The 17,092-nt window shown below is 48.7% G+C and overlaps 1 protein-coding gene across 4 annotated transcripts; it reads left to right on the forward strand.

Annotated features, from left to right (window-relative positions):
• Window positions 1-4,329: 4,329 nt before the first annotated feature.
• ITFG2 (integrin alpha FG-GAP repeat containing 2) lies at window positions 4,330-17,085 on the forward strand. Of its 4 annotated transcripts, XR_012419875.1 has the most exons (13): window positions 4,330-4,538; window positions 9,430-9,525; window positions 10,114-10,155; window positions 10,311-10,482; window positions 12,277-12,416; window positions 12,888-13,036; window positions 13,427-13,524; window positions 13,719-13,772; window positions 13,869-13,969; window positions 14,681-14,741; window positions 14,947-15,064; window positions 15,855-16,028; window positions 16,105-17,085. XR_012419875.1 is itself a non-coding variant. In XM_005569813.5 (12 exons), exons 1-12 carry the CDS (start codon window positions 4,443-4,445, stop codon window positions 16,206-16,208), a joined length of 1,344 nt encoding a protein of 447 aa, XP_005569870.1. In that variant the 5' UTR covers window positions 4,330-4,442; the 3' UTR covers window positions 16,209-17,085. The 4 variants fall into 4 exon arrangements, 3 of the variants coding, with proteins under 3 accessions (XP_005569870.1, XP_065379634.1, XP_073862186.1); XM_005569813.5 differs by lacking the exon at window positions 14,681-14,741; XM_065523562.2 differs by lacking the exons at window positions 9,430-9,525; window positions 10,114-10,155; window positions 14,681-14,741.
• Window positions 17,086-17,092: the final 7 nt, after the last annotated feature.

The following is a 17,092-nucleotide window of genomic DNA, read 5'->3' on the forward strand; positions in this document are numbered from 1 at the left end:
ATAAAAACATTAATTTATCCTGTTATCCTGTCAAATGACACTATACCAATGTTTTAATTTTTTTTTTTTTTTTTTTTTTTTTGAGGCAGAGTCTTGCTCTGTTCCCCCAGGCTGGAGTGCAGTGGCGCAATCTCGGCTCACTGGAACCTCCACGTCCCGGGTTCAAGCAATTCTGTCTCAGCCTCCCAAGTCGCTGGGACCACAGGTGCACACCACCATGCTTGGCTAATTTTTGTTTTTTTTAGCAGAGACAGGGTTTCACCATATTGATCAGGCTAGTCTTGAACTCCTGACCTCAGGTGATCCACCCACCTTGGCCTCCCAAAGTGCTGGGATGACAGGCATGAGCCACTGCGCCCTGCCACGCTATACCAATTTGAGACACAAAGTGAGAGTGAATGGTCTCAGGGATGATCAAGAAAAAGCAATGCCTTTGTGAATGTCGAGGGTCCTTTGGCTAGAAGAGAGGATCAGCATGTATATTCCATATTCCATAGGATCTTCAGTCTCCTGTTTTAGAAGTGCATCAGACATAAACTGATTTGTATATTTTTAGGTGAAATTCACATTTTTAGGTGAAACAAAGTTAACCATTTTAAATTCAAGTTTGGTGGCATTTAGTCTTTACAGTGTTACCTAGTTCCAAAACGTCTTCCTCATTCTTTGTGTTTTAACCCTATCTCCCAGTGTTTAAGTGACACAGTGACAGTGAACTTCTCATCCATCAGCAGTCTTGAGCAGACAACCCTGATGAGTGAGTTCTAGGATCAAAGCTTCCCAGAGTTTGTGGTGCATTTTAATCGGGGCAAACTTGAGGAAGGCAGTGAAACTAAGTAGAGCTCTGAATAACAGCATTTCACTCAGTGCAGAGCTGTCCCACACTACTCTGCCCAGTTTCTAGGTCAAAAAACATACCTTTCCGACACTTTAATATGCTAAGGTGTACCATGAATGAGAGAGGGGAGGGGGAAATGGTGATATAAGCCACACGGAGCCCATTAAGAAGCCCTAGGCCCTGCCCCCAAGGTGGTGAGGCTCTGGGCCTCATGTTTTGAAAGATCTTTGGAGACCCTGTCTTACCTGGGCACCCTGGGCAAACAGAAACCACTCTGTCTACTGTTGGAGGATGAAGTAGACAATCTTCCTAGATATGCTTCCCACTTAATCCCCCCCATCCCGTCCTATGGAGATGTCTATTGTTTGTAAAGAATATGCCACCCATACAACTGTATCCATGTCACCTAACCAGGAAGATACCCTAAGTAGACAGTTCTGGGGAGTAAGATAAAAGCCAGCAGAAAGAGTGCTTGGCTTAGACAAGATGGAGTTTTAGATGGTGCCCAAAGAGACCTAGCAACCATCCAACTAGAAAGGGGTCAAGACCAGGAGTGCTCTTTGTGGAGCCAGGGATCTGTCCATATGGCTTTGCAATGCCTAGTCATAAAAAACACTCACTGTACTTAAAGTAACCGACGCAAGGTGGGGAGAGGCCCAGGCATGGAAAGACTTAATTTGTGCCCTATTTCTTGGAGACCTATCTTTTCTGCCTTTCTAACTTTATTTGGCTCTCTTGACAGAAGCCAAAAAGCATGGTATAGAAGTTGTGATCATAAAGCTGGGAACGGTGGCTCATACCTGTAATCCCAGCACTTTGGGAGGCTGAGGCGGGAGGCCGAGCACTTTGATCACCTGAGGTCAGGAGTTCAAGACCAGCCCGGCCAACATGGTGAAACCCCATCTCTACTACAAAAAAAAATTAGATGTAGTCGTGGACACCTGTAATCCCAGCTACTCGGGAGGCTGAGACAGGAGAATCACTTGAACCCAGGAGGCGGAGGTTGCAGTGAGCCAAGATTGCGCCATTGCACTCCAACCTGGGCAAGAAGAGTGAAATTGTCTCAAAAAAGTAAAAAACAAGTTGTGATCATAATTACATGACCTTCATGGCAAACATACTCTACAATTAAAAACAGACACCCCGTATCACAGAAAGATCCAGACCAAGAAACCCAAATGATGAGGAAGATAAAACTAAGGCATTGGGGAATCCTGAGTTGGGGTCTGATCTTAGATAGCTGGGTCAGGCTAAGGCACCTGATGACAGAAGCTGGGTGATCTCATCTCTTGTTCTGAGTTATTTAGTAATATATTTCTTTTAAAACCACTTTAGAGGTAAACTTTTTTTTTTTTTTTGAGACAGAGTCTCACTGTTACCCAGCCTGGAGTGCAGTGGTACCATCTTGGCTCACTGCAGCCTCTGCCTCTTGGGCTCAGGAGATCTTCCTGCCTCAGCCTCCTGAGTAGCTGGGACCACAGGCGTGCACCACCATGCCCAGCTAATTTTTGTATTTTTGGTGGAGTCACGGTTTTGCCATGTTGTCCAGGCTGGTCTTAAACTCCTGAGCTCAAGCGATCTGCCTGCCTCAGCCTCCAAAAGTGCTGGAATTACAGGCGTGAGCCTCCACAGCCAACCTAGAGGTGAACATTATGATACTGGTTTTGGTTTGCCCACCCCTTAAAACCTAATATGAAGCTCAGGGTTTGAACTCGGATGAGAGAATAGAGATGGGGTAGAACACGGGGTGAGGGAGCATGCACCTGCTCTGTAAATGAGAACATGTACTCAGAGCACCAGGAATACCTGTGGGACCCAGTGCCTTTTAATGGACCTGGCCATCCCACAGTACACAGCCAGAAATATGAGCTTGTAACACAGTTCGGCCTCAGAAAACGTCTCAGTCTCCAGCATTTGTCCAGACTTCCTCCAGTTCACTGTTCTGACCTGCTGTTCTTTCTTACCTTATCAGCCTCAGAATATATCTGCAGTCTCCAGCATTTGACCAGACTTCTTCCAGTTTACTGTTCTGACCTGCTGTTCTTTCTTACCTTATCTGGCTGTCAGATCCACTGGGACATCTAGGAAAAAAATCTGCCACCCGCTTCCCCCAAAAAAAGGCCTTGCCCTCCAGCCTCCTCCCACCATGTACAGACATAGAAAGTAGCGACAAGCTGGGCATGGTGGTTTACACCTGTAATCCTACCTACTCCTACTCAGGAGGCTGAGACACAAGAATCTCTTGAGCCTGGGAGGCGGAGGTTGCAATGAGCCCAGATCACACCACTGCACTCCAGCCTGGGTGACAGAGCAAGACTCTCAAAAAAAAAAAAAAAAAAAGAAAGAAAAAAAAAAGGAACAGCTCGTGGTCCAAATTCCCAGATAAGGCAGATATCATTTTTTTTAAACACCAAGTGTGAGTCAGCCTGGGTTTACAGACCTAAATCTAAAAATGTATTGAACACCTGTATGATTTCATAAATATTGCCCTGATTGATGAGGCACCCCAAAGAAAGACAGAACTGGATTCAACATGGAAAGAAAGAATCCCAAGAAGCCAGCCATGAGAGTGACAGTCCCATCTGTGCTAGAAGAGTAAGGCCCCTGAGGGTGAGATGCAAGAGCTTTGTGCTGGGGGACCACAAGACAGAGCAGATCCAGAATCCAGGCAACTGTCACTTCCAGTCTGAAAACTTTCCTAGGAACTATGATAGCAAATGATGGAGAAGCCCTAGGGTTGGGATCAAACAATTCTGGTTGGAGCACACACCCCGCCCCACAGTCCTTCCTTCTGCCATTTTACTTAATCTTGCTGAACCTGTTTTCCTCTACCAAAAAAAAAAAAAAATACAAGCTCACCTAGTGGCTGAACTAATTATGTGAAATATGTGAAATGTGCTTTGCAGCAGGTGGCTTTTAAACTATGGACCAGAAAACACATACACTGTAAAAAAAAAAAAAAAAAAAAAAAAAAAAAACACACATTTTTTTTACATTATAAGCCAGTATATACATATAATTGTGTATACAATTGAAACAAGGGTTTCACAAAAACTATACTTATCTTACTACTTGGGAGTCACTTGATATATTCTATTGTATTTAATTTTTTATATGCTGACTGCAACTCACTATATTGTTTTCACTCTTAATGGGTAGCTAGCTTTTAAAAAACAACTTTTCAAAACCATGCAATTACCAGTTATTACGAAGATTAGTAAGATTCTCAGGAATGGTCTGATGGCTAGGAATTTTCATTGCCAGGGAAACAAAGGAAAAAGGTCAAGGTTACTAGGTCAAGCCCTTGAGAGCCCTGTTGCCAAGGGAACAGATGGGCCACGTCAGGGTTGGTTTACCCATGGGCTGCAGCCCTGTGGAGAAAAGGAGTGGCCCGTGGGCCTGTCACTCACATCAGAGGTGGTAAGCCCGCCTCCAAGCCCGGAAGACCCGCCTCCTCTCTGAGGTTAAAGGAGGAAGGCAGAGATTGGAGGCTCAGGCAGTGACGTAACTTGCTGCTTTAGGTGGCCTTCCGCTCTGGCGGCTGTCGCGACGGGGGTTCAGGGACCATTTATTGGGGCTCCCCGCTCCCTCTGCTCTTGGAGGTGCCATGAGATCGGTTAGCTACGTGCAGCGCGTGGCGCTGGAGTTCAGCGGGAGCCTCTTCCCGCACGCTATCTGCCTTGGAGACGTTGATAACGATACGGTAGGTGCATGCGCACTGCAAGAGCCTGGATCTGTGCGGGGACGGCGCAAGGGAAGTGGGACAGGCCGCCCGAGCGTGCCACGTGAGCTTGAGCATGCGCGCTGTGGCTAGTATGGAGCGCTAAAGAGAAAAACTTTATTGATAGCTTCAGTGTTCGCGGTTGGTTTTGTTCGTTCGTTTGTTTGTTTGTTTTTGAGACAGAGGCTCCCTCTGTCACCCAGGCTGGTGTGCAGTGGCGCGATCTCGGGTCACTCCAACCTCCACCTCCCGAGTTCAAGCGATTCTCCTGCCTTAGCCTCTTGAATAGCTGGGATTACAGGAGCCCGCCACCACGCCCAGCTAATTTTTGTATTTTTAGTAGAAACGGGGTTGCACCATGTTGGCCAGGCTGGTCGCGAACTCCTGACCTCAGCTGATCCCTCCTCGGCCTCCCAAAGTGCTGGGATTAGAAGCGTGAGCCACCGCGCCCGGCCCCTGGGAGTATTTTTTAAGTGGGATAGATAGTTGATCCCTCGGCCTGATTGAGTCAAGTGTTCACTGGAGGAGCCTGGTAAACTCTGGTGGCCAAGTTTTCTGGATCACTGTTTCTGAGTTAAGCCTCCTGCAGTGGCGTCACCTCTCAAATCACTTACCTTGGCTGGACGCAGTGGCTCACGCCTGTAATCCCACCACTTTGGGAGGCCGAGGCGGGCGGATCACCTGACGTCAGGAGTTCGAGACCAGCTTGGCCAACGTGGTGAAACCCCGTCTCTACTAAAAATACAGAAATTAGCCGAGTGTGGTCGTGCGCGCCTCAGATCCCAGCTACTTGGGAGGGTGAGGCACGAGAATCGCTTACACCCGGGAGGCGGAGTTTGCGGTGAGCCAAGATCTCGCCCACTACACTCCAGCCTGGCCTACAGTGCAAGACTTCGTCTGAAAAAAAAAAAAAAAAAAAATCACCTTTCAAAGCCGTGAAGTGGAAATAACAATGCCGCGCTCCCTGTGGCTCCGCCCCTTCGAAGACTTCTCTGAACCTCCTCCTACCCTCACAGAATTAAGCACACCGTCCGTGCTTAATATAGGCATTAAACTCAAAGTCTGCTGCTGTTAGACTTGGCCCACTCGGCTGGACTAGATTGGGGTATTTCCCTGCTTTGCTCTCCCGCCAGGGTAACAATCACTGCCACAACCCAGTGTTAATAACGTCCGGTTTCTTCAGTGCCTGCTTCATGGTAGATGCGCGTGCCTGGCAACTTGTGCTACACCTTGGTTGAATTAAAGAAACAATCTCCACCTACCTTTTCTCTCCTCAGCAGTCGTTCCTCTTTATTTTTTATTTATTTATTTATTTTTGAGACGGAGTCTCACCCTGTCCCCCAGGCTAGAGTGCAATGGAGAGCAGTGGCTTGATCTCGGCTCACTGCAACCTCTGCCTCCCGGGCTCAAGCCATTCTCCTGCCTCAGCCTCCCAAGTAGCTAGAATTACAGGCGCCCGCCACCACACCCGACTACTTTTTGTATTTTTAGTAGAGATGGGGTTTCACCATGTTGGCCAGACTGGTCTTGAACTCCTGACCTCGTGATCAGCCCACTTCGGCCTCCCAAAGTGCTGGGACTACAGGCGTGAGCCACCATGCCCAGCCCTTCTTCTCATTTTTTAAATAAATTACCACAGGTCAAGCAGGTAAAACAATGCCTGGCACACAGTTTGGTGGTCTCTTAAGTGTTCGTGTTGTTGTGAGCATTTTATTCTGTTTTTCTGCAAATCTTTATTGAGCTGCCCATTATGCACCAAGGACTCTGCTACATTCTGGGAATTCAAAAATGAACGAGAGAATTCCAGTCCTCAGATAGCTCATAATCAAGTTGTGTAATAGTCACCGGATAATAACATGTAATGAGATGCACTGACTGAAATACATAGGGGATTCTCCGGTGGAGCATTAAAGGGAATAGTGTCTGATGCTCTTTTTTTTTTTGCACTGGATTGCCCCCTTCTACCCTCTGCCCTGTCTTCCTACTGGGCCTCCCTGCTTCACACTTCCTTCACTGTCCTGTGCTTATTTCCCACCGCCCCCTAGTGCTGTGATGGAGAAGGTATTTTATGAGGCTTTTGACTCTACCCCCTCTGGGGAGGAAAGAGTTATTCTCATAAATTTGTATTGTGTTTTCTGGGCTTTCATGTTTCTTCATGAACTGCCAAGCTGTCCAATTTTATGAGAAAATCAGAAGAGGAATTTTTTAATTTTTTTGTTTTTTACAGAGACAGGGTCTCACTCTGTTGTCCAGGCTGGAGGGCAGTGGTGCAATCATAGCTCATTGCAGCCTTAAACTCCTGGGCTCAAATGATCCTACTGCCTGCCCCAGCCTCCTGTGTAGCTGGGACTACAGGTGCCTGCCACCATGTCTGGCTGATTTTTTTAATGTGTTGTAGAGATGAGGTCTCATTGTGTTAACCAGGCTGGTCTCAAACCTCTGGCTTCAAGCAGTACACTGGCCTCGGTGTCCCAAAGTGCTGGAATTACAGGTGTAAGCAACCTCACCAGGCCACATTTTTAAACAGTAAATTATCAAAGCACCTTCAGATATACATTATTTTCCATTTTATCTGATTGCCTTCTTTGTTTAAAAGCATTCCCTTTTTTTCATAGCTTTATAGCACCACCTTTTTTGAAATTGTGTTTATCTAAATGAATTACACTATTATTCACTTCTACAATATTAGATATACTATCATTTTTTTCACCTGAGTTGTAAGCTCCATTACTGTAAGCTCCATAAGAATAGGAATGTTTTAATCTGTTTTTTCCACTGCTATATTCTCAACCCTTAGAACAGTGTAGGCACTGGCTGGGAGTGATGGCTCACGCCTGTAATCCCAACACTTTGGGAGGCTGAGATGGAAGGATCATTTGAGTCTAGGAGTTCGAGACCAGCCTGAGCAACACAGTGAGACCCCGTCTTTACAAAAAAGTGAAAAAATTAGCCAGATGTGGTGGTGCATGCCTGTAGTCTCGGCTACTCTGGAGGCTGGGGTGGGAGGATTACTTGAGCCTAGGAAGCTGAGGCTGCAGTGTGATGCAGTGAGCCATGATCACACTACTGTACTCCAGCTTGGGCAACAGTAAGACCGTCTCAAACAAACAACAAAAAAACAGAAAGAAAAGAAATATCAAGTAATAGAAGGTTTGATTTTTTAAAAAGCTAGTTTTATGCTCCTGTGATCTGATATTCTCACCAGAAACTCCCATAACAATTATAAGAATTAAAAAAGAAATCAAAGTTTTTTTTTTTTTTTGAGACAGAGTTTCACTCTTATCCCAGGCTGGAGTGCAGTGGAGTGCAGAGGTTCACTGCAACCTGTGCCTCCCAGGTTCAAGCGATTCTCCTGCCGTGGCCTCCCAAAATAGCTGGGATTACAGGCGTGAGCTACCACGCCCAGCCAGAAATCAAAGATTCAAATAAATTCCAATTCGCTTCTAACTTTTCCTTACTATTCACCTGTTATCTCTGTTGCCTTCAGAACTAAATTTCTTGAGAGTACAGTGTTAGTTCAGTGTATTCTGGGGACAGGAAGGGGATGTTGGCTGTACCCCCAAGAGGAGATCATAAAGCAATTTGCAGGAGTGGGGTTTGAAGCCACTTGGTTAACATCTTGTGCCCCTGTAAAGGGCAGCTACCCAGATACAAATGGTGGAGAGGCTCCATGCAGGGACCTCCCTTCCCTAGAACTTAGCCATCACTTGAGGGCACTGGAGGCCCAGAGTGGGGAGCAGCCCCTTCAGGCTCTACCCACTCAGGCCCCACCATCCTGTGTGGTTCCCACATACACCTCAAGATCAAAAGGCCTTGCTAGAGGAGGGAGGGCCCCAAGAGTTCACATTGTCTTTTTATTTGGCCCTTGATTAAATATGAGGTCCGAAGTTAGATTCTCCAAAACTCCACCATCTTGGGCTGTTTTCAAAACATGTCCCATTTGTAATGGGCAATTGCAAAGAGCCGAAGTCAGGCATGTGTAGCCTAGAGCTGTTCAGGTGGCATACTTTTCTGGGGTGGGCCATAAATTGTGTGTAGCCTCAATTTCTGTAACCTCTCCTACCCCCAACACACACACCCCTAAATGGAAATAAAGAACTGGGAAACTATGGCTGTGTTGGCCCCAAAAGATTGTTTTGTTATGTTTTTTGAGACAAGGTCTTGTTCTGTCACCCAGGCTGGAGTACAATGGCACGATCATGGCTCACTGCAGCTTCAGCCTCCTGAGCTCAAGTGATCCTCCTTCCTCAGCCTCCTGAGTAGCCGGTGCACCACCACACCTGGCTAATTTTTTTTTTTTTTTTTTTTTTGAGAGGTAGGGTCTCACTCTGTCACCCAGACTAGAGTGCGGTGGTGCAATCTTGGCTCACTCACTGCAACCTCTACCTCCTAGGCTCAAGCAATTCTCCTGCCTTGGCCTCCCGAGTAGTTGGGACCACAGGCATGCACCACCATGCTTGGGTAATTTTTATATTTTTTTAGAAACAAGGTTTCACCATGTTGGCCAGGCTGGTCTCGAATTCCTGAGCTCAACCAATCCACCCGCCTCCGCCTCCCAAAGTGCTGGGATTACAGGCGTGAGCCACTGCACCTGGCCTCACCTCGCAGATTTTTAAATTTTTTGTAGAAATGGGATCTTGCCATGTTGCCCAGGCTGGTCTCTAACTCTTGGCCTGAAGTGATCCACCCACCTCCACCGCCCAAAGCAGTGGGATTACAAGTGTGAGTTGTTGCACCTGGCCAGACTTTTAATAAAGTTGAGGAAGAGGCAAGTTGAGGTCTTGTGATTTCCCTTGGTTAGGCTAAGTAGAGAAGAGCTTGAAGTGGTTCAGCAGAGTCCCATCCTAACGCTTTCTTCTCTCTCCATTTGAAGTTAAATGAACTGGTGGTGGGAGACACCAGCGGGAAGGTGTCTGTGTATAAAAATGATGACAGTCGGCCATGGCTCACCTGTTCCTGCCAGGGAATGGTCAGTATTCACTTCCCTGGGCCTGGAGGGGGGAAGGGATCCCTTCTGTCCAGGGACAGCCTAGGATGATTCCCACACAGGTGCTCACCCATGTGTCCTGACTCCCCAGCTACTGGGCCCAGCCACTGACTTGCAGCCAATTTGATTCAGGGAGGGACGCCCCCAGCCAGCGCTCGCACCTGTCCTCACACACGCATACATGTGCTGGGGTGTTTTTGTGTGGTGGAGTACTCCTTGACACTTTATGGAAGTTGCCTAAGATGGTCTAATCTTAAAGTATAGTCAAAAATGGGGGCAAAAATTTGAATAAGTCTAGAAATATGATCGCCTAGCTCGATTAAATATAGGGTTCCTATTTTATTTTAAGTTCAGATTGTCTTAACCACCTCAGGTCTTCATGTTGCTGTCTGTGTAAACCAAACCTGCAGCACAGTAACTCAGTTAATAAAGATTATCACCATAGTTCCTATGGCACAAGTTTTCGGTGAATGATGGTGATTAGAAAACCCGCCTGCTCCTTGCTCCACAGAGATCAGGGAGTACTGGTCTCCCTTGGCGTCTCCCTGAGCCTCCCTTTCTCTCTTACAGCTGACTTGCGTTGGGGTTGGAGATGTATGTAATAAAGGAAAGGTAAGAACTACAGGGGACCTTTCTTGATTCCTAGCTCACAGCGGAAATCAGTTGAAGGTTGAAGGCTTCAGCTCTGACCTCTGTGATCTGATTATTGGGCTTGTTTCCAAAACTCCCTCCCCAGTCCGTCTCTCCTATACCTCTGTTTGTCCTAGAACCTGTTGGTGGCAGTGAGTGCTGAAGGCTGGTTTCATTTGTTTGACCTGACACCTGCCAAGGTGTTGGACGCTTCTGGGCACCACGAGACACTAATGGGAGAGGAGCAGCGTCCAGTCTTCAAGCAGCACATCCCAGCCAACACCAAGGTCATGCTGATCAGTGACATCGGTGGGCATGCCTACCTTTCAGGCAGCCAGGAGAGTAGGAGTCAGTGGGTACTAGAACAGACCCCAAGGGATTGGGGTGAGAGGGAGAATCCGTATTCATTTATGCATTGGTTATGTACTGAGCCCCCGTGATAAGCCAGGCATCGCTCAAGGCACTGGAATAGCCGTAGTGAATAAATAGACCAAAATTGCTGCCCTCCTGGGCGTTACTATGAAGAGACAGAAAAGAAACAATATAGGCCAGGTGTGCTGGCTCTCGCCTGTAATACCAACGCTTTGGGAGGCTGAGGTCAGAGGATCACTTGAGGACAGGAGTTCCAGGCTGTAGTGAGCTGTGATCTTACCACTGCACTCTAGCGTGGGACCCTGTCTCTCTTAAGAAAGGAAAAGAAAAGAAACACTATACATTTTGTAAGATAACTAAGTGGTATATTAGAAGGTGGGAAGTGCATGGCTGGATGCGATGGTTCATCCCTATAATCCCAGCACTTTGGGAGGCTGAGGCAGGTGGATCACTTGAGTTCAGGAGTTTGAGACCAGCCTGGCCAACACAGTGAAACTCTGTCTCTACTAAAAATGCAAAAACTAGCCAGGCCTGGTGGCAGGCACCTGTTATCCCAGCTACTCAGCAGGCCGAGGCAGGAGAATCACTTGAATCTGGGAGGTGGAGGTGGCAGTGACCCAGGATCATGCCACTGCACTCTAGCCTGGGCAACAGACTCCGTCTCCAAAAAAAAAGATAGTAAGTGCAGCCGACCACGTGGCTCACACCTGGAATCCCAGCACTCTGAGAGGCTGAGGCAGGCAGGTCCCTTAAGCTCAGGCGTTCAAGACCAGCCTGGCAAACATGGTGAAACCCCGTCTCCAATAGAAATACAAAAATTAGGCTAGGTGCGGAGGCTCACGCCTGTAATCCCAGCAGATTGGGAGGCCGAGGTGGCCGGATCACGAGGTCAGGAGACCAAGACCATCCTGGCTAACACAGTGAAACCCCACCTCTACTAAAAATACAAAAAAAAAAAAAATTAGCCTGGCGTGGTGGCGGGCACCTGTAGTCCCAGCTACTCAGGAGGCTGAGGCAGGAGAATGGTATGAACCCAGGAGGCAGAGCTTGCAGTGAGCCGAGATCGCGCCACTGCACTCCAGCCTGGGCGACAGAGTGAGACTCCGTCTCAAAAAAAAAAAAAAAAAAAAATTAGCTGAGCGTGGTGGCATATGCCTGTAATCCCAGCTACTCTAGAGGCCGAGGCAGGAGAATTGCTTGAACCCGTAGGTAGAGGTTGCAGTGAGCCAAGATTGTGCCACTGCGCTCCAGCCTGGGTGACAGAGACTCTGTCTCAAAAAAAAAAAAAATAGTAAGTGCAGTGGAGAACATAATTCGCAGAAAGTGCTAGAGTGTCGAGGTAGAGGTAGCAATTTTAAATGGAGTTGTTAGGGCTAAGTCCTCACTGAGAAAGTAACATTTGGTTAAAAAAAAAAAAAAAGCGGCAAGCAAGGGAGCCATACAGATAGGCGGCTTGTAGGTGGTGGGAGATACATGGGATGAATTGGGACACTTGAGTTGCGTATTTGAGTAGTATGAAGGCAGAGAGCGGATAGGAGCTGCGGAACAGATGGACCAAATGGACGGGCAAGATGCCGCAAACGCAGACAGGGGCGGGAGCCGACTGAGTGTGAAGTGAGCAGCACTGCAGATCGGGCATGCAGCCACACTGGCTAGAAGGTGCCGCTGTTAGCAGAGGAGCCGGAGCTGCTCGTGGGACTCCAAAACCCATCTTGTCTTTCATGCCCACAGATGGAGATGGGTGTTGTGAGCTGGTGGTGGGCTACACAGACCGTGTGGTGCGAGCTTTCCGCTGGGAGGAGCTAGGTGAGGGTCCCGAACATCTCACAGGGCAGCTGGTGTCCCTCAAGAAATGGATGCTGGAGGGTCAGGTAAGCAGCTGACTCTGGCAAGCAAGGCCCCAGGGAGCTGGGAAGAAGGGCTCCTGGAGGAGACAGTGGGAGAGCAGTCATGGGACAGGGCCAGGATGGGGAGCAGTGAAGTCACCTTGTCAAGAGAGATGCAAAGACCATTTCGAATCAGGGGCTTAGGGGAAATTGCTAGTAACAGGCGAAGAGAAAGGCATGTTGGGCTAAGAATGAGGACTGTGAAGGTAGGTGTGGAGTGGGCCGCATCAGGACCTAGACCCCAGCTGGGTCATGCACAGGGGAAAGCATGTGGTCTGTGTGGAGAGGACGGTGCCAGGCAGGAGCCCTGGAAACTCGACATCCTTCCCCTGCTGCTACCCTTGAAGCCCAGAGGGCTGTTCCCAAGATCCCCGCCCCGCTCCCACCCCCGCCATTCTCTGCAGGGTCCCACTTCCTTCTGTCTCCATCTCCCTTTAATCCCATTCCCTGGCGCAGGTGGACAGCCTCTCAGTGACTCTGGGACCACTGGGTGTTCCTGAACTCATGGTGTCTCAGCCAGGCTGTGCTTATGCAATTCTACTGTGTACCTGGAAAAAGGACACTGGGTCCCCTCCTGCCTCCGAAGGGCCCACAGATGGCAGTAGGTAAGGGGGTACAGGCCTGTGGATGGTGTGGGGGTGCATGGAAGCAGGATGGGCTCCCAGATGGCACGTGGTAGTCAAATGGGTCTGCAGTTGGCAGAGCTGCCTCATCTAGGTCCCAGCCCGAGCACCTTTGCCCCACTGGGGAAGATTACGTTAGGACCAAGGGAATCCTGGGCTCTAACTCTGTAGCACCTGAAAGAGGTCCTGAGATTCCAACCTGGCAGCGCCATCCCTGTCTCTTCTCTTTGCCACATGGACCAGATAGGGTCAGTGGCAGGTTTCTAAGCTGATTCAAATCCCAGAAGCTCTTGCAGGGATATGGGTTACAAAGGGCTGGAGAACTCAGCTCACTTGGTCTCTCGCTTGATCCTTCCACCCTCCCGTGTACAGGGAGACCCCAGCTACCCGAGATGTGGTGCTGCACCAGACATCTGGCCGTATCCACAACAAGAATGTCTCCACTCACCTAATTGGCAACATCAAACAAGGTGAAAGTGCAGTGGGGGTGAGGGAGGGAGATGAGGGGCAGCCGTCAGTTCTGGGAGAGTGGAGATCCATAGCTTGCCCCTCATTTCGAGCCCTGTCCTTTCCCTGCTGCTGCAGAATGCCCCTCTCCCCGTAGGCTCTGACCTTGCCCTGCCCTTGACGTTTTCTTCCTCTGGTCCTCCTGTCCTACCCACAGGCCACGGCACTGAGAGTAGTGGCTCTGGCCTCTTTGCCCTGTGCACCCTGGATGGTGAGCAATGCTGGGATGGGGCGTGGGGGCTGTATGCCTGTAGGGTCTGCTCGGGGCCTATCCCACCCACGCTCAGCCTGCCTCTCCCCCTGGCAGGGACACTGAAGCTCATGGAAGAAATGGAAGAAGCAGACAAGCTGCTGTGGTCAGTGCAGGTGGATCACCAGCTCTTTGCCCTGGAGAAACTGGATGTCACCGTGAGTGGAAAACCTGGCAGAGCAGAACATTCTTGCATTTTCCACATGGAGAGATGAGATTTGGAATAATCAGGCTATTCTCACATCCCAGGGAACTCCCAACCTTTATCTTTAGTCTCTGTGTCCTTTTTTTTTTTTTTTGAGACAGGATTTCCCTCTATCCCCTAGTCTGGAGTGCAGTGGCATGCTCTTGGTTCACTGCAACCTTTGTCTGAAGCCATCCTGTCACCTCAACCTCCTGAGAAGCTGGGACTACAGGCGTGTGCCCCCACACTTGGCTAATTTTCCTAAACTTTTTGTAAAGATGAGATCTCACCATATATGGTTTCAAACTCCTGGGCTCAAGCAATCCTCTCGTCTTGGCCTCCCAAAGTGTTGGAATCACAGGCGTAAGCCACTGTGCCCGGCCTTAAGTCTCTTTAGATAGGTCTAAATCCATCTGAAGCGAGTTTGTTTCCTCTTACTCTACCGTAGTTAACGCTATACCGTGCTGTTAGAAGTCTGTCATTTCCATAACTTCAGCAGAAGTAGTAGCCCTAAAGAAAAGTTACTGTAAGAGCCTGGAAGTATGTTATTCGTCCCAACTCCAGAGGCATATTTTGTAGGTTTTTCTTGTCCATATATAAATCTCTATTTAATGTCACTATGGCCCCTGAATCAGCAGGCAGGGGCTATACTTTATATTGTCGTCAGGCATGCTTGTTGGTTTAGGAGAAGAGGCAGACCTGGGTTTGAGTCCTGATTCTGCTGCCTCCTAGCTGAGTGGCCTTGGGTAAGTGACTCTATTTCTACAAGCTGAGGTTTCCTCAGTATAGAATTGCCTACTTCCTACGGTGGCTGTGAGCATTATGTGACAGCTCATTTGACAGTCCCATTTACTGCCCAGCCCATGGGTGAAATTCCTCCCCAGCTGGCTGTTTGTCATCCAGAGTCCAGTCCGCAGCTCCTTTATGTTCCTTGTCTCTGGCCTTTTTCAGGGCAACGGGCATGAGGAGGTAGTTGCATGCGCCTGGGATGGACAGACATACATCATTGACCACAACCGCACCGTTGTCCGCTTCCAAGTGGATGAAAACATCCGTGCCTTCTGTGCAGGTGACCCCCGCCCTCATGGCCCCTTGCTGACCACACTTAAGTTAGACAGGCGTGTTAGATATGCCAGGGAAGTGTTTGCCCCTCACTTCCCTTTCTGCCGTACCCCCTGATGGAAGTCTTCATTCACCAAGGAGTTCTTCAGCTCTTTTGTTTGGGGGTGAGGGGTGGTCACTACATTGCCATCTTGACAATCTTAAATAAGAAATAAAAGACAGCAGCATCTCCACCCCGGAATATTTTAAAGAATGGCATGAGTTTCTGTCATCGGTCTGGGATGTGTGAAGACATCAGGAAGTTCTTTTCCACCTGAGCATGCCAGGTCTCTGTGGAGAAAGGTCTCCTAGAACATTTTCATTAGTTCCAAGTCAGGGGCCTTGGGAGGCAGCACTCACTCTCTGGGTGACTGGGTGATGCCTTTGGAAGGAGGGATTGGATTGGCCTTACTTTCTGATCGTGTTCTGCTAGTCTCGCCCTTGGGCGAGCAAGGCCGTCCCTCATCACTCCAGGGGTATCACTAAGATGGGAAAATCAACAAATAGCACCTTTTTGGATTCTGTTCTGCCTGGGTTTTGTTGCTATGGTTTTTCTACATCTGAAGTGAGCCAGGTCTTTTCCCATCTTATCTGTTTTACTGAGTTCCTAACAGAAAACAAATAGAGAACCTTTCATTTTTTTCCGGACATCAGTGGAGGATAGGAAGTGCTGACTCGAAGGTCTGTGTTTTGCTGTCTGCCCCCCACCACCAGCACTGAAACTTCCTGACCTTTGTCCCCCTGCCCACATCTTCCAGGCCTGTATGCCTGCAAAGAGGGCCGTAACAGCCCCTGCCTCGTATATGTCACTTTCAACCAGAAGATCTATGTGTACTGGGAGGTGCAGCTGGAGCGGATGGAGTCTACCAATCTGCTGAAACTGCTGGAAAGCAAGCCGGAGTACCACAGCCTGCTGCAGGAGCTGGGTGTGGGTGAGTCCCAGAAAAGCCAGTGGCCTGGGTGCCCAGGAGACCCACAGCCTCTCACCCACCCCTTCTTGGCTCTCAGATCCTGACGACCTCCCTGTGACTCGTGCCCTGCTTCACCAAACGCTCTACCATCCAGACCAGCCACCACAGTGTGCTTCCTCAAGCCTCCAGGATCCCACCTAGCCGTACTTGCCTCAGAGCTGGTGAAGGATTCTTCCGAACCCCCACCCTACCCCCTAAAGGTATCTGTGATATTGGCAGGATAGGGAATATGCATTACAGAAATGCAGGCTTTGACTCTGGACATGAAAGATGGCAGCAGCGCTAGGGTGACCATGAACTATAGACCTTGCAGTCTTTTTGGTGAAAGAAGAGACAAGTTGACCCTCTGCCCATTTCCTTGTGGACCTCATCCATCACGCCAGCAGGGTCCTAGGACCCTGGCCTTGTTCCAGATCATCTGGGACACGTCCCACTTCCCACTTTGACTGTGTTGAAAACAGAGACTTGTTTGCGTGGCCCCAACACCCATAAGGAAACCAGGCTTTAGGCCCAGGGGGCAGTGGAGGTAAGGGCTCCACCCCATCTTAAGCTCTGTCTTCCATGGCATAATTCCAAGTTCTTGACGTTGGTAATTGTTAAAGGAATGGCAAACTGTTTTGTTTTGAGGGATCTTTCTACAGTCTGGTCTCACCCATGTTCCTAGCAACCCTGAGATGATTTTCCTCCATTTACCAAAGCAGCTGGGTCAGTGCTTTCTCGTGTTGCCATATTCTTCAGGTATTAGTGAGCTTCAGAAGCCCTGCTCCCATTTTTCCACCCACCCATTCCCCCATAAAAAAGCTTATTGTCTCTAAGACAATAGTCATTTAAAATGTGATGCAGGTTTATGATCCAGACCACAATCAGAATTATATCTTGGGTCATTTATGTGCCGTCTGTTCTTGATTCTCAGTGCTCTAAGTCGGTGTTTTTCAAACTGTGGTTGCAGTCCTTTGGTGGATTATGGCCAGCATTTTTAGAATAGGTAGAATAGAATAAAGTAAAATAGAAAACAGCAGAGTGCA

Source organism: Macaca fascicularis, chromosome 11 (assembly GCF_037993035.2).
Source record: "Macaca fascicularis isolate 582-1 chromosome 11, T2T-MFA8v1.1".
Taxonomy (NCBI): domain Eukaryota; kingdom Metazoa; phylum Chordata; class Mammalia; order Primates; family Cercopithecidae; genus Macaca; species Macaca fascicularis.

What these genes read in the sequence shown, in the direction of transcription:
- ITFG2 (XM_005569813.5), top strand. Translation starts at nt 4,443, where the DNA reads ATGAGATCGGTTAGCTACGTGCAGCGCGTGGCGCTGGAGTTCAGCGGG. An exon ending in CCTGTTCCTGCCAGGGAATG is followed by an intron (nt 9,526 to 10,113) that starts GTCAGTATTCAC and finishes TCTCTCTTACAG; the next exon opens with CTGACTTGCGTTGGGGTTGG. An exon ending in AATTGGCAACATCAAACAAG is followed by an intron (nt 13,525 to 13,718) that starts GTGAAAGTGCAG and finishes TCCTACCCACAG; the next exon opens with GCCACGGCACTGAGAGTAGT.